General features: G+C 38.8%; 1 protein-coding gene across 2 annotated transcripts in view; it reads left to right on the forward strand.

Moving 5' to 3' along the window:
- The first annotated feature begins 949 nt into the window (after positions 1-949).
- itga5 (integrin, alpha 5 (fibronectin receptor, alpha polypeptide)) overlaps positions 950-25114 on the forward strand; it is a 38543-nt gene continuing 14378 nt past the window's right edge. For both annotated transcript variants that reach the window (XM_072696926.1, XM_072696927.1), the window contains exons 1-18: positions 950-1445; positions 13483-13613; positions 18781-18881; positions 19294-19417; positions 19622-19683; positions 19765-19810; positions 19973-20101; positions 20242-20286; positions 20679-20722; positions 20890-20943; positions 22297-22349; positions 22449-22657; positions 22775-22975; positions 23066-23111; positions 23200-23313; positions 23924-23979; positions 24566-24723; positions 24938-25075. In XM_072696926.1, coding sequence (XP_072553027.1) covers positions 1237-1445; positions 13483-13613; positions 18781-18881; positions 19294-19417; positions 19622-19683; positions 19765-19810; positions 19973-20101; positions 20242-20286; positions 20679-20722; positions 20890-20943; positions 22297-22349; positions 22449-22657; positions 22775-22975; positions 23066-23111; positions 23200-23313; positions 23924-23979; positions 24566-24723; positions 24938-25075 — 1920 coding nt within the window. In that variant the 5' untranslated portion in view covers positions 950-1236. The remainder of the gene's footprint in view (positions 1446-13482; positions 13614-18780; positions 18882-19293; positions 19418-19621; positions 19684-19764; positions 19811-19972; positions 20102-20241; positions 20287-20678; positions 20723-20889; positions 20944-22296; positions 22350-22448; positions 22658-22774; positions 22976-23065; positions 23112-23199; positions 23314-23923; positions 23980-24565; positions 24724-24937; positions 25076-25114) is intronic.

Genomic DNA, 25114 nt, shown 5'->3' on the forward strand with positions numbered 1-25114 from the left:
CTGGTCCCCCTTGTTCAAGGTTCTTTAGGGATCCAAAAGTAGTACTATGGCAGCACTTCAAAGAACCATAATAATTAAGAATGCACAAAACTGTCAAAGTGATAGTAAATAGTTCTGAATTCATTCCTGATTAGGCCAACCCCTACTTCAAACTTCTACATTTTCTTAATTTACTGGACTGTTGGTCAATCAGGCTCTTTGTGCACAATTGGTGTAAATGATAAAGTAAACCTCACCTCACAGCAATCCTATACCTTTCATGTTTTATCTGAATTTAACCTCAGTTTACTTAAGGATAAAGAAGACAATTGAATTCTTAGAAGATAGCAACATCAAAGAACTCACTAATTAAACGACTTAAGGTTAATAATTAATTTACACTATCCTGTAAAAGCAGGCTCACAAGCTTATTCTCAAGATTAACACTTTAAAGTGTAGGCTGTGCAATGGCAATAAATGTCTCTTTTAACATTTAATTTGTGGGACCAGACCCACTGCCACCCTGACCAGAAAGAAGTGGACAAGAAGGTGAATGAACAGACAAATAATTTGTTACTGTCTAAACACAATTCTTTACTTTACACTTTATCAAAGTGATCATACCAAACTTCTCACCAGCTGCCAATAGTGAAAATCATAAAAAGGAGGGCCAAATGTCTTACTTGTGGTTCAAATTAAGATAATGGAATAATATATATTTCCCCAGCATTTACCACATATAAAATGACCACAGGCCCACTTAAATACAGACTGCTTTCAGCTGCAGAGATGGTTCATCATAAACACGCTGCAAATTCAAAATGACACGAAAACGTCTGTTGATATCCCGTTGTAACGTCCCTGCTTCGTGAATTGCTTTCTAGGCTCGTAGCTCCACCTCTGCTGCAGTTTAGTCACGAGTCTGGGAACTCCTTTTAACAGTACTGCTTCAATTAAGAAAGAGGAAGGACAGAGAGAGAGAGAGAGAGAGAGAGAGAGAGAGAGAGAGAGAGAGAGACAGACAGACAGACAGACAGACAGACAGACAGACAGAGAGGCTGAGGGGGTGAGACCGAGAGAGGAGTTGGGTGACTGACTTTAGTAAAGGAACGTTTACTGAGAGTGCCTTAACGGAATGATACTCGCCTAGACGTACGAACACTACACTACTGCAGGAGAACGCCGTTTACCTCAGCGTCTTTGTTCAAAAACGACCGACAGTCTCCACTGAATAAGCGGATCTCTCCAGCTATTATCATGGGTTCCAAACGACACCACTCAAAGACTGAGGCAACTTTACTCCACACGGGTTACTCTCTGCCTGGTCCAATTATACTTTCATTTGCACTCATTTTACCCTTGTGTGTTGCATTCAACTTAGACGTCGATAACCCGTCGGTATACAGCGGACCTGGAGGCAGCTATTTTGGTTACTCTGTGGACTTTTATATGACCGAATCGTCAAGGTAGGTTTTTTTTGTTTATATACAAGATTTCCATACGGCGCGATGAGGAAAACGTTCGCGTTAAATGGCATAGTTAAGTTAGCTTTACACAACTTGACGTGTTGTATATGAAAAAAAAAATCAGAACGGCGCACATGAAATAGTTTAAATGTTAAATTCCCTTCTTACACTTTTAAATCAAATATTTGGGAACTCTGGGATCTGAATTGCTAACAGATGTTATTCATGTTCTGCTAATCCAGTGATTTACAGACATGGAACCTTTCAGTCGGTTCAGTGAAATTGTATGGAAAAGTATGCTACGTTATGACCATGGAAGTTCAATTTTGCTTTAAAACGAAGGCTTATGTAATGTTACACGTATGACCCTCATTCTCTCACTCATTAATTCAACTCATTACAATCTGTAACTCTTTCTGTAACTGCTGAAGACTCTTTCTGTGACACAGTATGAGGTGTGCTACTGCTGTGATGTGAGCTTTACTTTTGTCATCCACGCCACTGCTTCACAAAGGCAGCTAATTTAAGAAGCTCGTACAAACGTATTCCGTTACATACTTTGTTGTCGATAAAATCATAAAAAGTAGTATGTCTTTTTTTCAGTGTAACGATAGTGTTTAAATGGTTTAGCTAACAGTTTTAAAACTAGCGTTGAGCCCAGCAGGGGATATTTAAGGACTTTGAGACAGCACAGGGGTGTCTCCAACTGTTGTTTTGAATCCCAGCCCAATATGTGAAGTGCCGTATAGATCAAAGCCTATATCCACAGCTGGGGAGGGACACTTTAAAAAGTGAGGTTTAGTGTTTGGTCACTTGGTGACCTGAAACATTAAAAGTGTCCTTGTGAAGGGGTATGTGTAAGGGATCCCAAATACCCTTGTTTTCTTGCAGAAAATGCTTTTCTTTTCTCCTCTTGCTTATTATGTGATCATTATATCATGTGTGCAGCAAACGATTTTATTCAAGCCATTTTTAGTACATGAGTTGAGGAAAGGGTGACGTCACTCGCAGGGCAGCAAAGCCTTTGATTCCCAAGGACTGAATGAAGATTGCTATTGTAATCGTCCCTGATTGCAGGTGCTTTATCCACTTATTATCAATGAATTGGACAGTCATTTATAGAGAAGGTCTGGTACATCTTCATAAAGAAGGCTGTAGGATAATGGACATTTCCTTTTTTGAAAACAAAAACTTGAATAGATTACAACTGTGATTGCTGCTTGTGCATAAATAATGAATCACATAGATTTCACTTATGTGCGTAATCTGATTTGATGGAAGTGCACAGCTCAGTCACTGTCCTCCTTTAAGGATGCATTCTGGTTCAGGTGTCTCAGTGACAGTGCTGGTCATGTTTTAATAATGAGTAACCCTACTCTGAATACTCTGAACTTTCTAGCTGCATTTACATGCCATACATTTATTTAAGCCATAATTTATTTTACTTGGTGAAAGGGATATGCAAGTTTAAAGAAACTGTATATAATGTAAAAGCTGTATACCAATTAAAGGTTTTACTTTAATGCTGTACATCAAAGCCAAGAACATTTTAAGAGTGATTTGGTACATATGTAAATGGGTACATTTATTTCTTTGTCTGTTCTGAAGTATGTGGAATCATCAGACCATTATGATGCTTTCTGCTGTGGTTGTGATTAATAATCAGTGCTTGCTTGGACTAGACTTGGACACAGTTGGCCATCTCTCCCTGTTTAATTGCTGCTGTGCATCTGGCTGAGTGCAGCTTTACAGAGGATTTGCTTTGAAAGACCTACTGGTGGCTCCAGTTTCCACTTTCTTTGTTCCCTAAATCTCTCTCACTCTCTGTGAGACTCTGTTTAAAACAGAGGTTTTTAAAAACTGTGTTTTTGGATTTAGGAATGTCTTAATTATTGTGAGTCTCTCTCTCTCTCTCTCTCTCTCTCTCTCTCTCTGTCTCTCTCTCTCTCTCTCTCTCTCTCTCTCTCTCTGTCTCTCTCTCTCTCTCTCTCTCTCTCTCTCTGTCTCTCTCTCTCTCTCTCTCTCTCTCTCTCTCTCTCTCTGTCTCTCTCTCTCTCTCTCTCTCTCTCTCTGTGTCTCTCTCTCTACTCACATATTCCAGACCATATTACCACTCCATCTAACTACCCACTCCACCTCGCTCACTATAATGGGCTATGAAGTCATGGTAAGTTCTGTGATGACTTCATCCGAACTTTTGACCGATTGAGTATTTGTAAAAGAAGAGGATCAGCGTGAATCGGGTACAAGGGTCTTAAAAACAAAACGGCAGAAAATGTTATTTGGATGTTTTTGAAAAGAAAATCCACTTTTTAGATTTGACTATTTTAAACCTATATTTGATTTGTTGGTGTTTATTGTACTCCTAAAAGGCAAACATTTAAGCAATGCTGGGCTATTGTGCTAAGTGATCTGCATTTTACTGTATTTTACTGCATAAAACTTGGTGAGTGTCAGAATCTTTGTGAAAACTACGTAAGTGGGTTTTTACGAAGGGATTTCTTTTTAAGAACGGTTGGTGAATAAGGCCCAATGCTATTATGTCTTTTTTTTTTTTCTTTGAATTTTAACATCCAAGCCAAAAGCAATTTAGGGACATTTATCTACAGGAGTGTGAAAATTGTTTAAGGAACTCGTGCACCTGTGTTCTTGTGAATAGAATTGAGACATTTTAGAGGTAGATATGAATCTGTTTTGTTTGTGTTTTTTTTATATTTGTTATTGAAATGTGGTTCTTTAAAGTTTTCTAAAATATTGAAAGCTAGAAAATTATATTTTCCGAACCTCAATCAAAAAGCTGTCCCTTCAGCCAGCTGTTTTAAAAATTATTTTTCTTGATGGATTGTTTTTCTCTCAGTCTGTCTGTCTGTCTGTCTCTCTTGTTCACTTGGTGCCTTTGTAACTTTTGTAACTCCCTCCATGCTCCAGACACACTGCATAATGGTTTGGCTCTGTACGAGCATTTATGTCTGTCTAAGCTGAATGATACTTCTTGACTCACTAATAAAATTAGCCTGTGTGTGTAGACCACCAGAGAAGACTGCCTGAGGGCAGGGATCATGCACTTGTGTGAGCAGCCTTGTCAGCTGCATGCTTGTATTAGAAATTTATGTTTTTTTGTGTATTGAGTGGACTGCCATTTGTTATAGAGGGGCCTCTTTCCTGAAAAAAATGGCTGAATTGCAAAAACCTTTTACTTGTTCATCTTCATATGATTTTTGAAGTACAGCAGCCAGTGATGTCAAATACTTGCCTTACTTTTGAGGAGGAAATATTGAGTAATTTAGGATAAATCCTTTTTGAGTCTGAGTGCAGATTCTTGTCTGATAGTCATAGCATTGGAAGGAAAAACACATTCATTGCTATGTGGAGGTGTAGAGCATTCCACCGTTGGCCTGCATAGCATGTGGATAAAGAGGGGAGCTCCTTGATGGGGGTTAAAAGGTCAGGGCCTGGATTTTAAGAATCTATTTGAAAGAGTGGAGCATATGTTTAGATTTGCATTTATAAATTTAGTAGATGATGTTCCGTTTGATACAATGGGCTTACAAATTGAAAATGCCTTAGAACCTGACCAAAGCGAATGTTGGAAAAATGGAAGATACCAAAATCTGCCAAAGTAATAATAAAATAAAACTATTTCAATAGAGGTACTTTAACTTGAATAAAGGTGCCCCATAATACTTTCAGTTGTCAATGACAAATTTACAAAAGTCCAAAACCAAACAAAAGCTGCTTATAAATATTCAATAGTAAATCTAGGTAAGACAGATTATCATTGTCTCCAGGACTATCTGTCCCTTTAGTTGAATACATGTGGGTCAGCAGTGGGTTAGTGAAAGTAGGCAGTGTATGCTGGGCGATGTGTGGTGGCAACCATGCAGTTCTGATTTGTGTTTTGTGTGGCATTTTGTTTCATTTAAGAGTCACAAGCAGCATCAACAGCTTGCGTGAAGATTCTGGAGTAAATGCAATTGATCAATCAGTAGTCTGTCTCCAGCTCCAGTCATACATCTCAGTTCAGTACACTTGGCACCTAGCCCCAAAGCAAAACCAAACTTAGAGATAGGGACTCTCATAGTATAGATGGCAAGGCAGTGTAAATATGGGAAAAAGTGTGCAATCACATGAGTGGTTAAATGAGAGGACAGAAATTGTCTGCAACACTGGCCAAAAACAACAGATTTCCAACCAGAGTTAGGGAGAAGGTTCTCATCTGCCTAAGTACATTTTATTACAAAAGGATTCACTAATTCTGCTTCACTAGTGCACTGAAGGCACCCACACTGATCTCCAGTTCTGCACTTGTGTATTACATCATGGATACTTTGACCCTCACAGATACATGAGGTAATTTCTCCATGTGTGCGTTGCTCTACCAAAGCTAACGTCCTCTAAATGAGTTCCTGCAAAGTCAGTATTACTCATGATCTCAGTGTCGATATAAGGGGATGCTTTCCTAATTCATTTTCATCCCAGGAGATATTTAATTACTTTTCTGTATCTTTGTGTGCGTGTATACGTGTGTTAGGGGTGTTGTTATTCTGTAGTCATCGATCCATCTGGATAGGGGTGTATGTGTGTGTATGTTGGCAGCCAAACTCTTCTTCAACCGTTTTCCTTGTGCAGTGATTAGTGCTTTCCATGAGTGCTTCACAATGGAGTCTTTTGTGTAGTGGTACCTGTTTTGGGGAGCTAAACTTTTCCATGTGACTAACATTTCTATTTATATATTCATTCTTTGTCCAATGTGTTTAATGGCACCGGTTCAACATTAGTGTTCATTGTCATTGTGGTGTCTGGCTTTAAGACTGGCTAAAAAACTGGCTTGTTGTAACATTTGAGAAAGGGTTAATGCAAACAAGCTCAGCCAGAATTTGAAGTGATTGGTTAGGCCTTTACTGTTGAGAGGATGTCTGGGTTTTAGTGCCTGCTTGGATAGGGCATACTTGAATAATAGACCTCTGTCCTTGTTCATCTTGGGGGGGTGGGGAGATGCATGTGTTTGATCAGAGCTGCCTAAATTTGATCTGTGCGGTACTAGGCCATACCCTTGAGCAGGGGAAAGCCCTGGGGTGGAACTCTTAGGTGGATTATAATCTTTATTTTTAACATCCTGTTTTGCCATTTTTAAAATACAAATGCTTCCAGTTAACCTCTTGACAATCAATAATTTTACATGGCTAGTTTACTGCTGCCAGTGCTGCTGAATAAAAAAGGTATCAGATAATGCTGATAGTTTAGCTGATGGTAGACCTAGAAGCTTTACTTACCCACTATTTGTAAGTGTGAAGGGCTAGACTCATGCTGAGCTCTTCAGAGGTGTGAACTGCATCCTATAAAGGTGCAAATAGTGGTTATTTTGGGGGAGGGGCTTAGAATTTGATGTCTGAAAATATAAGGAGTGAAACCACATGCTATGTTTACATAGCTGTAGTGGCTGCTTTAAATAGTCTTTTTGCCCATTGTAAAAATAGGGCTTGTAGCAAAAATGACACTGTTGGTGGTTTCCTTCTGAATTGTACAAAAACTGCTGTTTTCTTACTAGAGTTTGGTGGGCTCTTAAGTTGTTGGGTTGATCAGCAAGGCAGTATTTTGAAAATAAAAACAAAAAGAGAGAGGCTCAATCCTAGTTCTCCCTTTGTGAGTCAAGCCAAGCTCTGAAAGTCTCTGGCTAACTCCTCTGCACCTGGTCCAGGAACATTGATTTGCAGGCCTCCTGCTGCAGCGGACATATCCTTTGGGAGGAAATGCTTTCGTGGTTACATTAAAATTCTGCCTGTGTAGAGGGGTGGGGGTATTTATCAGATCAACAGAGGTGGGCGTGGACTTAATTTTAGCTCAAACGACAAAAAAAGAAGGCCAGGTAGTCTTCCACGTCTTGTCGTAAAATGTGGATGGATATTGATTCCAAAGTGACATTTTTATGAATCACATTCAATTGCATAAAATTATTTATCAGATACTAGAAAAATGTATACTCTCACTCTAGTCATAGTTTTGTACATCTTTACTCTTTTTAGTTGTATTTCCACATCATTTTTTTTTCTTCTGCCATGCAACCTATAACCAATCTCTTTTGCACAAGGTACATATGGGTCAGCTGTTTGAGTAAGCGATGCAACCATTCAGTACCAGTTGTCCCAGGCAGTAACTGCTTTGCTCATCATCTGTGGGTCCATGATTCCCAGACAGCAGCATGGAGCATGTGTGGTTCAGCCCTGCTGTGCAGACAGGCCATCCAGACAGTGCTGATTTAGCCTGCTTTTTAGCTGTCTCGTTATTAGCTGATTGTATTGTAATTGCCTAGCTGATGTCCAATGTGGCTAGTACAGAGACATTCTGGCATCTAAAGTAATTCTAACTGGCAACATGTAGGTTCCTGGTTTTCAGAGATTCTGCATAGGTACCAGGGTATTAGGTTCAAGCGTTATATAATGCTTTTAACAACTGATGTTACAGAGCAGCTTTACATGAATCTGTGTCTGAGTACCATGTGAGGAAACCAATTGCGATACTGGCACACTCAGCCAGAGGATTCATGGCACATGCAGGTGACTTCATGGCAGTGGAGTCAGCCTGAAGCACAGGTAGCAGGCAAACCCAGTCAATGCTGATCATAAGATCACCAGCATTCAACCAAACAGGAGGGTGTTTCAGCTCAGCAAATAGAAAACACATTGACAGTGACTAGACACAAAATGTAAGATAAAACAGAGCCAGAAGGAAACAAACTGGAGGGCTCCTTGAGAAATCTGTATCCCTGCCTCGCCATCTGTCTGCCTCGCCATCCACAAACTTGAAAGAATATGTGAGAGTGGCAGGCTGATGGCATGAACATCGCATTTTACCATAAATTACTGCCCAGTACCCACTGAGGTGCACTTTTTTTCTACTACCAAAGAGAAATTTAGTTTCCTTAAGGCACTCTCCATTTTGCTCCAAAGAATCTTTGAGGTCAGCAGCAGTTGCCTTGTATAGAAATTACTGTATCGATTTTTTTTGGAAAAATGCTTTGTCACAATGTCTTCTGCAATTTCTGTTGGTGTAATGGTTGAAGTTTTTTCATGCTCTGATTTCTTTATTTAATAGCTTTTTAATGTTAATTAAAAAATTAATGTTAATATATCATGTGAGATTTTGGACATAAACTAAATTCCACAGCAGGAAACCTGTGTTTTAGTTTCAAAGTTCACAAAACATTTAATGAAAATATCAGTTTTAGTTTATAAATGATGTTGCTGGAGCCTGCTATAGGGGTTTTGCTTCTAAACTTCGCCATTTTCTCTGTTCATGAGTTTTCTATGTTTACTATTTGCTGGTGCTGTTTACAGTTGTGTGGTGGCAGATGGAGACTGATTGTGATTTCCTAGCCTCTGCAAAATGGATCGATGTGGTTTCTCAGCAATTATGATCGTGTTCAAGTGACATACATTTTGCAGCTGGGAGGAAAACAATTAATTGTGGAAAACGGGAAAGAATGTTTGGGGGCTAGTGAAGAGGGGGTAAGGCTGACATTTAGCATGTGCTTTTCCTCCTTTGTTAGAAACCATTGCTGTTTTTTCAACCAAACTTCTATGTTGCTGTCTGTGGGATTTGTGGGACGCTCACTCATTTTTATCGTTTTAACTTTGGTCTTATTACCAAAGCCACAAATGAGAATGCTTAGCATTTTAGCATTTCTGCGGTAAACACTTTTCAGCCTGGACTCTTTGCTGACTGGGTTAGCTTAATTAACGCCCATGTGCTGTGGAAACTGCTAGTGTCCTGGTGACTGCCATTCTCGGGGAGAAGTGGTGGTCAGTGCACTAAGATGCACCACAAAAACGCTAATGTTGTTTTCCCCAGTCAGTCGATCAGGGGCTCGCTTATGCCCCAAACTGTCTATTAATGACCAGATCTATTGCAAAAAGTTTCTTTGTTTTAAACCAGTAAAGCTAATTATTATTATTATTAATAATAATAATAATAATAATATTATTACACCAAAAATGCCCCCCCCCCTTAAGAGCTTGATAATTATAATATGCTTTTGGCAGTTTACAAGCACTCACAGATATACACAAAATATTCTAGCATCAATGACACATGTAAGTTTTTGTCTCTAAATAAACTGACTGCTGTGATAATCACAGAACAATGACAATTCATATGAGGTGATGCACAATAGGCCTAAACCTCCTCATCAATGAAGGCTAATGGGCTTATACCCTCTCTACAGGATGCCTTACTAAAGATGGCTGACTTAGCTCACAGCCTTTTCCAAGTCTAGCTCTTTAGCCAAGAACAATCAAGCTCTCATCACTATGCTAATGTTAGCCCAACATTTAAGGCTTTAGCTGAAAGAGAAGGTAGTTTAGACTAGACAGATCCTCAGCCTGATAAAGACCCATTACATGCTAATTGTTGATTATTTACAGTTGTTTCAGATCAATATTGTGTGTGTGAGACTGATTGTGTTTGTGACGTGGAAGACACAACAATTCAAGAGTTGATTTGATTTTTTTTTTGTGTTTCCTGTTTTGTTTTGTTGATGCTGGAAGCAGCATTGAGAGCTCTTGTTTTCTAGGGTTCCACAAGTCAGTGTTAAGTCTACTATTGTTCTGTGGAGGAGAAGCATTTTTATTGGCCTAGAGGGGAGTAGGAGAATGTCTAATATAAGCTAATGAGTTAACTAATATTATCAAATAATCTTCCTGCCCATTTCACACCAGAAGCGGTACACATGCTGTACCATGCCACAACAATACACTGCTAAATTAACCAAAGCCTTTCACATCTACTGTACACATCATATGGTACCACATCGCTGTTGGTTTGGATCTATTTGGACATGTTCCGCATGCTCCGCATTCTAGCTGTTTCTAGGCTGCACTATGTGCTAATATTGTAAACAAAATGGTTAGCTAGCTAACAATCTTAACATGCAACTAGCAATGAGTTTTGTTAACAAACCAGTGAAGCAATAGTGGGTGGTGCGACTGTATTATCAGCTTAGTCTAACTAACGATACTGTGTTAATGAAAGTTAGCATTATCTTAAACTCAAAAAGCTTTGTAAATGTTTAGATTCCCTAACCAAAAAAGAACTACAGAAAGAATTGCTTTTAGGGCACACGCTCACATGTTGTGTGTGAGTGCATTTTACAACATGGAAAATGCAGTCCTTGTAAGAAACTGTAGACTCTTCAAGCAGTCAGCCAAAGCAGTAGTGTTTGTGCGCAGCTCTCCAGGAACTTGAGAAGTTAAGGAGTGTGAGTGCTCGGTGTGTGCTGACTGCAGCTGTGTGACGTCCTTTAGATTTGAAAGGCCCCTCTGGGAAAAATGGTGTAACAGCTTGTGTTTTGGTGTATGATGACATGATTATGCTCATTGTTATATTTTATTGCCTTATCTTTTTTATTGTGTATTTTCTCACAAAGTCTCCTGTAAAGGCGCTTGAAATGGCACAGTAATTATTTTTGTTTTGCTATACATTCAAGACATTTGGGTTTGAGATTTTTGAAAGTGTAATATGAAGGAAAATGTCTACATTTCTGCTTTAATTTCCTGATACTTGTTTCTAGGTATGCAAAACTTAAAATGTGAGACATCAAGTGTTTAGGCGAATAAAATATTGCAAAAGATTATTGGTTTTGGGTGGGTTTCTCCCATTCATTTCCTTTTTTAGGAGGTGAAACGCATGCTCAATTGCAAAAGGTCTGGTGATTGAATTGCCCAGTCTAAAACTTTCCAATTTCCCCCCCTGATGAAGTCCTTTGCTCCATTGGAAATGTAGGTAATTCTCCTGCTACATTCTCTCAATTACACTGGATGCATTTATTTGTAAACTGGCATACATGTTTTTGTAGACTTCTGAATTCATTTTGCTGCCACCATCAGTAAAGATTTTTTTTTTTTTTTAGAAAAAGCCATGACGCTACCTACACCAGTATTGACCAGTGAGATTTCATGTTTTGACCATTATTGACCAATGAGCTTAATTTTTTTTTTCAATGAGCAGTTGTTTTTTTAAGACATTTCAAATTGTCATACAGTTTATGCCCAATGTGTGTCCCCTGGCTCTGATTGTTGTTTTTCTTTCTTTTTTTCTCTGCCTTAATTTGTTGCAGAGAAAATGTTGGTGTATCTCTTTTGTCTTCACAGTCACAGTTGGGTTGAAACCAAGAGTAGACATTCAGGGCTATTCATTGTTTAAACGTTTCATCTAGTAACGCAAACCTGGGCAACAAGAAACACATTTCAGTATTTTTGCTAACTTGAAAAATGGGTTTACATAAAAGGTGCTGTGTTAAATATTTTTTTTTTAATCCCAAATCCAAATGTTCTCAGTGTATTAAAATGCAAAAGAATTGGCCTTGCATTTTCAGTAGTTCTGACTGGGACACGATGTTGACATGAAAGCTGGAGGACATTTTGTGAAGTGCATATTTTCAACTATGAGAAGAAAGGTAAGACAGGAATATATATGGTTTTTTTTCCCCCTCCTGTGAATGACATTAGCCAAACGCTGCAGTACTTCTGGGATGGTCCACTTTTCAGGCACATGGGATACACTCTCCAAACCGGAAGAGTGCAGTGTTTTGGTTTCCCAATAATGAAAACAAATGAAACGCCTGCTATCCCCCCCCCCCCCCCCACAGTTAAGAGTTTGGCCTCCTTCCTGAGAGGCTATCCCCTGCAGTGGCCTTGAAACCTACTAACCCCTGGGACACTTTATTCTTTAATGTACTCTTTTATCCCTTCATCTTTTGCAGTTTTTTTTGTCTGCCTTTTCCAAACAGTCCTTTGAAGAGTTTCTGGTCGTTCATTAGAAGACAACAAGATCTATTGTGTAGCTCAAACCCATACCTGGTCAATAGGATTTCATAATATAATACTAGGCAAAATACTAGTATTGGTAAACATTGAAACATTGGTATTGTACTTGCCAACATTTTTCTTTATTGGAATACATGCATACCATATGTAATTAGTTTCATGATGATAATGAATAAACACATTATGCAGTTGTACAACTGTAATGAACTTAGCTATTAGCTAAAGCTTACGATGGCCATCTAACAAATCCTATGGTAAAATTTGTGGGTTTATGTTTACCACCCTGATCAGTGGACACTGGACACTATCTCTCTAATGGATCTAAAGTGAACATAGGCCTTCCAATGAGGTCTCTTGGCTGAAGGGCTGGCTGAATATAGGCTTTGTGAGGTAGCCCTCCGTCACGCATCATGGAGCAAGCCCAGGGGGCAGGAAAGGGTGTTCTCTTCCTGTAGGTTCACCCCTTCCCCCACAGAAGTTTGCCCCTTCCCCCACAGAAGCCCTCAGTGTCCCCCTAAATGGACTGGCCTTAATGACAGGAAAGACGATAGTAAGCTGACAGTCAGTGAGGACATGTCTATACCTTTTCTGTGTAAGCAGTGTTGTGGAAAATCAGCATTGAGTTCATAGAATGTACTGTTTATAGTAGTGTAATGATAAATCAATACATACAACACTATGTATTGTTGTTTTGGATAAAAATACTGGGTGTCAGTGCATGTGTGTGGCATCCATGACTCCTCTTATACATTTGCAGCTGTGTAGGAGAGACATTTCGAAATTATTGTGAGTATGTGTGTGTGTTATTCCTCAGGGAGAAACACAGCTGTTGAAACACCGACATGAGACCACTTTAGCAGTCTTAGGTCTTGTTTTCCCATTTGTTACCTAGCAAGGCTAGTGTGTGTGTCGGGCTTTGGAGAGCAAAACTGTCATATATTGCCAAAAAACTAACCAGCAATTGCACATGGCCACACTGTTATGTAACACAGTGCTATACAGTACATTAGTGCCAAATCCATTTTTTCCAAACCAAGCTTCAGTTTTTGTCATTTCATTTTTAAAGTTTGAAAATCTAAAATTTACTTTTTCAAGATTGAGAGTTTCTCAAAAATAAGTCTGTTGTGGAGTCCTTTGCAGTGTTTCACATTCGCTCTCATGATTTCCTTAATTTTCATTCTCATCTTCTTAATGTTGCTTTTGTTCTTTTGTTACAGTGTAAGTATCATTGTCGGCGCACCCAAGGCTAATACCAGCCAGCCCTATATCAGAGAGGGAGGCTCTGTCTTCTACTGCCCATGGAGTCATGGTCAGGAACACTGCAACAGCATAGAGTTTGACAGACAGGGTAAGTGTCCTAAATCCAAAGTTAACCTATTCAAAATACCTTGCTGATCAGTAGTTCTTTAGAGAATTGAGCCATCTATGTTTTGCCCACAATTGTGTTCTTTTATAGCAGCTGAAGGGGTTTAGACAGACTTTACGTAACAACCTGTTCTATTTCATATGTAGCCAAACAAGAAACTGTAGTGTACTTTTAATGTTTTGACTAAGATTCCTACATTACATTTCATGTTTTTTGTGTGTTTCTCATTTAGTTAGGGTTTATAGCAGTCTTACCATCCTTCAGTTTGTTGCCAAAGATTGTTTGTACTTCAGGAAGCACAATAGTGAAGAATGTGCTGTAATTACGAATTGTTTGGGTGTCTTTTCTCAGTTTTAGTATTCAGGGTTTAGTTTCCACTTCCTCTGCTAAACAATTCCTGTGTTGACAGATCTGCTTCTTGCCTTAAGTGGTTTAGTGCTTCCTACAGCTATTGCACATTAGTCTCACCTCCTACTGTTTGAGGTGGGTAGAAGGTAGTTTGAGAGGTTGAAGGAAGGTAAAGGTGGAAGTGGAAGAAGTTCATGTAAAATGACTTAAATCTTTGTGCCATTTGCACAAAGTTTTGGCTGTGGCTTGTCTCTCTGCTCTGATGCCTCAAGGGCTTGACAGGTTGTGCACAAAGGATTGTAGGTGATGGGGAGCAACTTCTTTCACAGATTAGAAGATGTTAATAGCAGAATGGTAATTGAGATGCCAGTTGCATCCTGCTTTAAACTATCTTTGTATCAGATTTGTGGGTCCTAACCTGGTCATACTAGCTCTCAGTATCACTGTGTTAGTGACTTTCATGCTGATACTGGATTTTGTGTTAAGGGTAGGCAATATAAAATAGTATAGAGTAAGGGTTTCTGGGTGTATCATGAGTATTATTAGTACTTCTGAAACAACCACACACATCTCAACAACCAATCTCTAGTAACTACACAGCAACTACATGGAAACAGGTTGCTGATTAACAATTCATGTTTACCAGTTGTTTAATTTATCCTTCTGTTACAGTATATTTCATTTAAAGCAAACCTTGAAATAAAAATAAAAATCATTGTACTGATGGTTTAGCAGAACCTTTTAAAATGTGGCACTATGTCATCTAGTTTGTAGAGTTTAGATGTCTGATTGCATGTTTGTTAATAAATGCACAATTTAGTGATTGAGATACTCCCATGTGGCATGTAACAAAAGACAGCTAAGCAGCTGGAGGGCTGTGGACCAAGCCAAGTTGAGTTTGTTCAACACATGTAAGGGGACAATGAAATGTGTGCTGTGTGAAGGAAGGGCTGCTGGCTTGTTTCCTGGGAAATCAATGAAAACTTTGAAGCACCAGTGCAGATTTACTGCCTGTAACACAACTCAGACACAGGGGGCACTATACCAGCAAATCCTTGAAGTTACCTCTAACACCAGCTTTTTGTTAGTTCTTCATAATTAATTGTTTGTAACCTGGTAACATTCATGAAATCTTATGATTTATATTTCTAACATGCCAATAAAAATGTAACTGTCCAATGTGTACTGATGTGTTTTATCGCAAACACACCTGGTGCAACTAATGAATTAATGAATGAAAACCTGATTTACAAATGTGTGCTCTGTACCCATGTCATACAGACATGTTTAACAACTGTTTTAAGGGATCCAGCCTTATGACACCCATAAGCCAACAAAACAATGTCGGATTCCATGCTTCTCATTAAGCTGAGGAGTGAAAATGTTTAGGTGATGCCATTAGCAACATGATCATCAGATTTACAGTAGAGAACTTGTGGAGCTGTATTGGGTGGTTGGTGTGGCGCAACAGAGAGCACCGCTACCTGCCAGTGAGCTACCACACCATGTTTGAGACTGGGGTTTGATTCCCGGTCTGGGTGACTATGCTGCGCTACACCAATAAGAGTCCTTAGGCAAGATTCCTAACACTACATTGGCCCATCTCTGTAATACGAGTAACCTTGTAAGTCGCTTTGGATAAGTGCGTATGCTAAATGCCATAAATGTAAATGTATTGGGAAAAGACCAACTAATACAGAACTGGGTACAACAGTGAGGAATGTGTGAAGAAGCACTTCATTTACATTCATTATCATTAAGAATCTAAAAAAATACTATTAAACTCTTACTACTTTTGAATATCTGGTGTACGTCAGTGATTATCCCCCCCGTGTAGATTAAAATATCCATAAAAAAATCCTTATCACAGTGTTTAAAACCTTGATTAGCCCTACTCCATTATGCCATTATATTTTGGGTAACCCTTAACCTAAATGTAGCAGCAGGGCAGAAATACATACTTTGACATGATTTTATGTGATTCGTGATTTCTTGGGTCATATTTGCAAGAGAGCAGGCTAAGAGAAGATAAAGTTTGAAGAGGTCATCTCTAAGTTGATTTTTGCACTTTGCTTCTGTGGGGACCTAGTGGTCACTGACCCACCTCACTGGTTTCAATGATTACTTTGCAGCAGTTGGAGGATTACTTTCCCACCTGCCCAAATAACCCTCAACCACAACCTTCTTTACCGTCAAAGATGGAGAACATAAAAAAGAGAGAAGATTAAAATTAAAGGAGGTGACTATTTAACTCTTCCTCTCTGATAATGGAAGTGAGCAATAGAGTCAGAGAAGGACACTAGTTGACCTCCAGTATCTGCCCTTCTTCTTCCCCTCTATCTAAATTCCCCAAGGGATCGCTCATGTGATGACTGAATTTGTCCATTTGACTTTGTGCTATCCCTCACCCTGTATACACATGTGCCCACATACACACAGATCCATATCCTCTGCTAATGGGTCTTGTGTCAAAGAGTTCAAAGGCGTAGAGTGTATAAACCCTTCTAACCCCCCCCCCTCCACATACGAATCCTGCATTTAGAGAGTAAGATACCTTGGTTTACCATGGTTTTTGATTTGCTAAAAACTTTGGTTGCTTTTGATGATACTTTGCAAATTCAGAATTACTGTGTATTGCTGTGTATACTCCAGACTGGTACATCAAAGCCACATCTTAATCTGTCATTGTCTCACATGATAAAACAAGAGACCTTTTTATTTTGAGTGTAAAATGTAGTTAGGTGTTTTTTGTTTTTTTTTCTGGTACATTTGTGTCTTTTGTGACTTGTTACATCTTTAGTGTCATGATTTATATCATGCAGTGTAATAATTTCTGTTTGTATTGCTGTATTATATTTATGCCAGATCACTCCCCCTTACAAGTACAATAATGGACTGCTCCGTTCTTCCTAACCTATGTTTGGCCTCTTAAATAGCTCACCGTCAGATAACCACTGCCAAAAAGAACTAAGCTCTCTCATCCTGACTGTGTTGTCATTATTGTGTAGAATGTGAGATAATTGTTTGTTCTTTGTTAATTTTAAGAGCTTTGTTGGTTCTTTTCCACATTTAGACAAGCCAGCCCCTCAGAGCCTGAGAATGACACTTATTAGCAGGCACAATTTCCCTTATGTAGTATTTTAAATGGCATAGCATACACATACTTTTTCAGGTTTAGAGAATCTAATGGAAATTGCTTCTGTTTTTCTCTTGTTGTCTGAACTATTAGGTCTCTTTACAGGGTGCAAGAGAATAAGAGAGGGGCATAAGGAACACTGGTACATCAAAGCCACATCTTAATCTGTCATTGTCTCACATGATAAAACAAGAGACCTTTTTATTTTGAGTGTAAAATGTAGTTAGGTGTTTTTTCATTTTTTTTTTTTTTTTGATAACTTCAGCTAGTCTGCTTGATCTGATTCTGGGAGTGATGTGAAAGCAATGCATTATAGTGTGCAGCACTGACTCATGCCAGTCTTGATGTAATGTCAAATATGACGTAATGTTTTCCACCATGCACCATGCAGGAGAACGAGAGATTTGGTGGTGACCATAATACCAAGATATCCTGTAATGTTATTAGATGATCCTAATCCTTATGGTTTGTCCACTGATAAATCAAATCTCTCTATGGATCAAGGGCAGAGAAAGGGGGAGAGGATGAATTTGAGAGATGATAAATAGAGGGAAGAAAAAAGAGGGTAGTGGAAGAATGTGTGGGAGAGGGTAGGTTAGTTAAAGTAGAAGATGATGATGAAATAATCTTGGAGAAGAATTAGGTGGACAGGAAAGGGAAGAGGAGTTGAATGGTGCCATAGATGAGGAAAAGACAAGAAGTTGGAAAGAGGGAGAGCAACGAAGGCAAAAGAGCACAGGAGTTCAAGAGAGCTCTGATGAATCAGCTGCCTTGCAGCGCCAAAACTGCGGTTTTGCTTGGAACAGGGTTTTTTCTTTCTTTTTTTCCCCATTAAGGCTTAGACCAGGGCCCCTTACCCAGATCACTACACAGTCTGCAGAGAAGAGCTAGTAAAGGATGATGTTACCACCAGCCCCCATCCCAATCTCATCACACTCTCCCCTAGTCTGCTCCCCAACCATACAACAGGGCCTTATTGCATCATGCTTGTTTTTGCCAATTTCTGTGACAAAGGACATTATGAAAAATCTAGGAGAGGAATTGGCTGGTTTGGGCTGGTAAATAATTTTTGTAATGCTGCATTGCCTTATTTATTGGTTTACTGATCTTATTGGTCAATATTCAAATTCCACAGATTTATATGTGCTACAGAGACAACTTCACTTCTATTAAAGGTCCAAAATGACACAGTAATAATAGCAGTAGTAGCAATAAAAATTGTCAGCTAATGTCTTTTTGAATGTTATGTTGTATGTCTTTCTTATTGTAGTCACTTTAAGGTCTTAATCTTTGGTAAGTCAACAAGTCAGTATTTTGTTTACAATAAAATCCTATGGATAGTGTCTTCTGTTTCCAGTCCAACAAAATCAGTAACATGACAACCCTGTGGCCATCATGCTAGAGATCAATAGGTTGGAAGCCAAGACTACATAGAAATGCAGCGCTGAAGTTGTGCAGTTGTCATGCTCCATTGCAACTGAAGACATTTTATCCTTTCCACCTGAACACTTTTATCCTTTTTTATACAGGGAATCACTTCTAATTTTTTTTTATCCTGTGTAAAAGTACAAGAAAGTTCTTCCTTCTAGGAGACCTCATACATTTGCTTTTAATGTGGATCTTTTTCTTAAATACTCTTCATCCTTTTTTTCATCTGTTTTCTAGGAGATCTTAATGTGACCCTAAATGAAACTGAAATTCAAGCTGAATTCAAGTCCCACCAGTGGTTTGGAGCAACAGTGCGTGCTCACAAAGACACTGTTTTGGTAAGAAATTATGTTAGTAAGCTTTTGGGTAACTTTTGGGTTATTAATTCTAATGTGTAACACTTGGATGTTCTTCTGACAAAATCTATCCAAGTTACTACATTGATGAGTCTACTCCGTGTCTGCTCAGTGTGAAACTAATTCATTTAGTGGCTTGAGTGTGTAGCCTGTGCCTCAATCTGTGTTCTTTAGCCATCCACTTAGGTCTGAAATTCAGAAATGTCTGCTCTGCTGTTAGTTAAAGATCAATATCAGAACATGGATAGCTGTATGCATTAGTAATCTCTCAGGTCCAGCTTGATTCATTTTCAATAATTTTGTTTTTTTTCCCCCTGAACTTTTGGACTGTTTTGACTGTGTATGTTGCCATGGATCTAAAACTTGACTTATATCTTTATAACCATTCTTCTAGGCTTGTGCCCCTCTATACACCTGGAGAACCAAGCAGGACACCCCTCAGTCAGATGTCACAGGCTCCTGCTACCTGTCTGTTAAAAATTTTACCAAGTTTGTAGAGTATGCCCCTTGCCGCACAGGTAAATGGTTTGCTATATTATTATCTATATTATTATCTTTGCATCACATATTCTTTATAAGTATGTTATTATTGGTGTGTTTTTTTTATTTTTTTATTCTAGCTTAGTTGTTGTGTTGTAGGTGATTTGTATTTTAGCTGGCAACATATTCTTGCATCTTTCTCATTGATATTTAAACAAGTAATGTTTACTGAAATGTTTCAGAATTTAATGGAGTTAAGGGCCAAGGTTATTGTCAAGGTGGATTCAGTGCAGACTTCACCAAGGTCAGTGTATTATATAAATTTTTATTGCCAACATAATTTTTCATTGATTTATTTATTTATTTTTATTCAATGTTGTTATAGGATGGGAAGGTGGTACTTGGAGGACCTGGCAGCTACTTTTGGCAAGGTGTGAAACTGTTCTTAAAAGCAAATGCACAGTAATTAAATAATAAATAAAGTCTAGTGCTACTGTTCAGAATATACTAACTTAAAAAATAAAAAACATCACTCACTGCTTTTGGCACCTTCTACTTTTGGTAGTTTACTAAAAAACTGGTCTTCTCCTTAGGGCAACTGATCTCTGCTGTGAAGGAGGAAATTGTCAAGGCCTACTACCCAGGTTTCTTCCTCACATCAGTGACTGGTCAGATTCAGACAAAGCAGAAGAAAGAAATAAACTTTGATGACACCTACATGGGTAAGCTGGTTCCACCTTTGCCATAAATGTGTAATCCTCCTAAACAGTGATGGCTGTAGGTCATATTTCTCATGTAGGACATTTTTTATGTATGTTTCCATTTTCTTATGAAGTAATGCTTTGACTCTGTTGTCTTTTAGGTTATTCTGTGGCAGTGGGAGAGTTCAGTGGAGATAATGATGAAGGTAAATGATGTGACCACTAAAATATTTTTTTGGATATAGTTTATATTAAATGTTACCTGCAATGGGTGCGGATTTGCAGTTTTGTTTGGATTAGTGTGCCACTAAAAGTGATAAAGCATAAATGTGCATGTGAATACTATAGATTATTTTAAGTAATGCAATATTTAGACAACCTCTCATAGGAAGTGTAATGATTACACAACCTGCAAAACTCTATTTTGCTTAAACAAATACAAAAACAGAGCCCAAGGAGCGTCTTTGCATTGCCTGCCAGGATTCTTCAAGTTCCTGAGTATCACAGATATTTCCATGTTTCCACTATTAAATCTCTCTTTTGTTTTTTATGATTCTCTTTTTTTTCCCTCTTCTTCTGTTTGTTCTCTGTCTCTCAGACTTTGTGACCGGAGTTCCCAGAGGAGTGCGTCTCCATGGCCAGGTAAAAGGGTAATTTTAAATAAAATTAGCAGCATTTTATATTTATGTATTTAAAATTGTGGGTACAGGATTTATTTTCATGGACAGTCAACAAATAACATTTGCCATTTGGTCTTTGTAGCTTCACTGAAGTTTCTGGGTTGTAAATTGTTGTCTTTTTCTTCACAGGTGTCTATTCTAAATGGCTCCTTGGAAACTCTAAAAACCTTCACTGGTGAGCAGGTAAGTCTTTTTCCAAAGAGGATGCAGACCTTGCGATGACTATGAGAAAAGGCCATAGCAAAACTCATAAGACATTTTGCATTGCATTGACAATTACAATCTAATTGTACTAATTACACAAAGCCAGTTGTACTCAAAAAGCCTGGTTACTGTATTCCCAAGAAAGATTGGTTAGATTGGAAATGCAAACAAAATTACAAGGCCTTGGATGATGTGTAATGGAGCTGCATTAAGCTGGTAAATACTATCAAAGCTTTTAAGACATGGGTGTACATCAGTTCAGAGTTCAGAGATATATCGTCTACAAATTAACAAAATTTAGGACTGTTTGCTGATCTCCCTAGGAGTGAGCATCCTGTCAATATCACCTTGCTTTTTCACATTGCTTCTGGAGAAATGTGCTATAGGAAAATGTAAGTAATTTTTTAGCACAAATGCACCATACTGTGCTCATAGGTAAAAGAACAAAACAATAATTAGTGTTTTGGCCAAGTCTTGACTTCAACCCTATTGAGATGCTATGGCATGACCTGAGGAGGGCTGTGCATGCAAGTCATCCTAGAAACTCTGATGAATTGAAACCCATTTCAATGGAGATGTGGTTCAAACTTTTATCTGTATCTACATGAAGTGTTTGGTGAAGGGGATTGTGACTAAGTTGGACCTACAAGGTATTCAATTTAAGGGTTTAGTCACTGTCCTAGCTTGCTCTGCAGATGCTTTCATTGTGCTTAGTGTGCTCAGTAAAATACATGAACAGTACAACAGTTTGTGTGTTATTAGTTTAGTTAAAAAGTTTGTGTGCGTGTGTGTATATGTTTACACACACCTTGTGCATTAGTATTGGAATTTGCCTTGCACAGCTTGATTCTACAAGCCTTCATGCCTGAGACTGCAGCACACTGATGATTTAAGCAAAAATAATTTCCTTTATAAATTTGCCTTCGCAGTGCTGTAGTGCCCTGTGGTGAGCAGTAAAGCCCAATTATTGAGGCGAGAGCTTAAAGGCAATTTTCAATAATAAGCAGACTGGTTCTGCACATGGAACTTCTGTGAAGTCTTTAACATCCCTGATTGCCTCAGCTAAGTAAATACAGGCAGATGTCTATACGCCAGGCAACTTTGCTGTTTCTGTGTCCATAAAGGATATTGTACATACAGAACACAAAAACAATAATGATTTGATCTAATTGCATTTCAATAATATACCAGTCGTATAGTTCCGTAATGTCTAAATAAAAAACAGCAAACAATTCAGAGATTTGTGTCCATTGTTTCATACTCATTCTGAAAAAAAATGAACAAATTGAGTGTTTGAATGCATGGTTTGACATGTACACAAATATTTTTCAGATGGGCTCCTATTTTGGCTATGCAGTGGCTGCTACAGACATAAACAATGATGGGTTAGTAATCATATGTTTAATATTCTTTTTTTCACTGTTCAAAATGATTTTTGCGTAGCTTATTATTATTATTATTTTGTGTTATGTGCTTATTCCCAGGCTAATGGACCTTTTGGTTGGGGCTCCCATGTTCATGGTACGTGATTCAGATGGTAGGCTGGAGGAATTGGGCCGTGTGTATGTTTACCTACAGACTGGCCCCCTCAAACTTATACCACAGCTACCTCACCTTACTGGCACACAGACATTTGGCCGGTTTGGGAGCTCCATAGCGCCTCTTGGAGACCTCAACCAGGATGGCTTCAATGGTGAGGGGACCTTCCAGAGACTGTTTATTTTTAAGGATTTCATATATGTATGTACACATATGCATCCTGTTGTTTTGTCTAGTATTTCTTTAGTAATGTGCTTACTCTGTTCATCAGATGTGGCCATCAGCAGTCCTTTCAGTGGGAAAGATGAACAGGGATTGGTCTTTATCTACAATGGCTATGCTGAAGGGCTCCGGGAAAAGCCCTCTCAGGTGCTTGCTGGACAATGGGCATCAAATGCTCCGCCTGCCCCACCTGCTAGCTTTGGCTTTGCTCTGCGAGGGGGTAAAGACCTGGACCAGAATGGCTACCCAGGTGAGAAATGCAATGGCAACTACTATTGTTCTTGATTGCATTGAAATAATGCATCCTGGAATCATGCTGTTTCTCATGCTCTCTATATAGACCTCATTGTTGGTGCATTTGGAGTTGACAAGGCAGTTCTTTACAGGTGAGGCAGTTAAAGTGTTCTGTGCATTCAGTTCATAATTGTATACACAAATGTACAGATGAAGATATTTTTTTTTTGTCTGTTGCAGATCTCGTCCCATAGTCAACACCAGTGCTACTCTGAGTGTATATCCAACCATGATAAACCCTGAAGAGAAGGTGTGCGCTATTAGCAGTGGGAACCAGACAATACACGTCTCCTGGTATGCCTGTCACTTTTCCAGCTTAAAATGCACAATGCAGAAATCCCATCCCAAACACTGTAATAAAAAAAACAAAACAATAGTACTCGTATCAAAATGTGCATTCTGAAATCTTCTATTGAGGGACTTGTTTTGTTCAGCAAGGTTTCATACAGAAGAAACTGTGTATTCACGTCTTGATTACAGCTTGGTGTGTGTGTGTGTGTGTGTGTGTGTGTGTGTGTGTGTGTGTGTGTGTGTGTGTGTGTGTGGCTGGCTTTGAATGAGAGCTTGTTTAGTAGTGGAACACAGCTGGGAAACATCAGGACACACTGCCATGCACATGCGTGTGAGAGTAGCACATACACATGCATGACACAAAGTACACACAAGGCTTAAGGAGTACACATGGGAACATCCAACTCCATTTACCAGAACTATCTGAGTTGTGCTGGGTCATATGTTTTATAAAGTCTTGTTTTTTTTTCTTGCTTTCCCTGCTGTCTTTTGGGCCTCACTTTTTCTGCTCCTCATTTCTATTGTTGCTTCTTGTGAGTGTGTGCGTGCATGCTGAAATATTGCCATCCATACACTTCTCTTATAATGTCTTTATCTGTTTTACTCACTGTAGTGTCAACTTGAGCTTCTGCCTTTCAGCCAATGGCAAGCATCTTCCGGAAAGTCTAGGTGAGCAAGTAGACCACATCTGCTTCTTATTATACACCTAAAGTAGTGCCTTGCAAAGGTAGTTCCCTAAAAAACCTTCTGTTAATCACCTTCAAAGAATTTTCCTCCTATTTCTTCACATTCTACTTAGCTGTTTATGACTGATAGAAACACAACCCCTGAACCTTACATGTATCTGCAGCCCCTGGTGTTATGACCCTTCAGCTCTTTTTTTTAATTATTAGGTATTCGTCCATATCCATGGGCCTTTAATTCATTTCTACATGACCTTTACACAATGTACTTATTCTGTAATTTCTTCGCTCCTTCTTGACTACCTAACACAGTGTTTCACTGTGGGTCAGGCCAGACTAATATTGATTTTTGTTTTTGAAGTATTAAAGTCTGATAACCAATAGAATTTACCTAAATAAATTAATAGCAAATTATAGCACTATAGAATATAACAGACACCAGTAGTTTGAGTTAAATAGTACTTCCAAAAGCCAAAGAGCAATTGCTGATGAATATTATAAGTTACTTCAGTGCTTTATTTGTGGGACTGGTGTAGTATGGTGTTATAATGTTATGTATTTGTCTGCTTTAGTGTTTAATGTAGAGGTGCAGCTGGACCGTATGAAGCAGAAACAGAAGGGAGCAGTTCGCAGAGCTTTGTTTTTGGACACCCAGCAAGCCAGTCTTCAGAGGAAACTCACTGTGCCCAATGATGCTACAGTCTGCCACAAAACTGACATTTATCTGAGGGTGAGTTACATCATCAGCTTTAAGAAGAAAACTAGTCAGTTTTATTTTGTTGGTTTAAGATAAGTGACTTCTTAAGTTGCACTCTGCCAAAAACAGTCTGATTAATAGAAATAAATGTGCTGTAAGATTAAGCATAGCACTTTGTTCTTCTTTCTGACCCCACTTCTAAACCCCTAATAAAAATCTGTCTTTCTTCCTCTCTGACTGGGCACAGGATGAAAAGGAGTTTCGGGATAAACTTTCCTCCATCTTTATTGCACTCAACTTCAGTCTGGATCCAGAGGCTGCCGCGGATAGGCACGGCCTGCGCCCCATCCTCAATTACCAGACCGCAGAGCTCATTGAACAGAAGGTATATACCATAATCTGGTCTATGTTAATGCATGTGTGT

This window comes from Salminus brasiliensis, chromosome 14 (genome assembly GCF_030463535.1).
Source record: "Salminus brasiliensis chromosome 14, fSalBra1.hap2, whole genome shotgun sequence".
NCBI classification, from domain to species: Eukaryota; Metazoa; Chordata; class Actinopteri; order Characiformes; family Bryconidae; genus Salminus; species Salminus brasiliensis.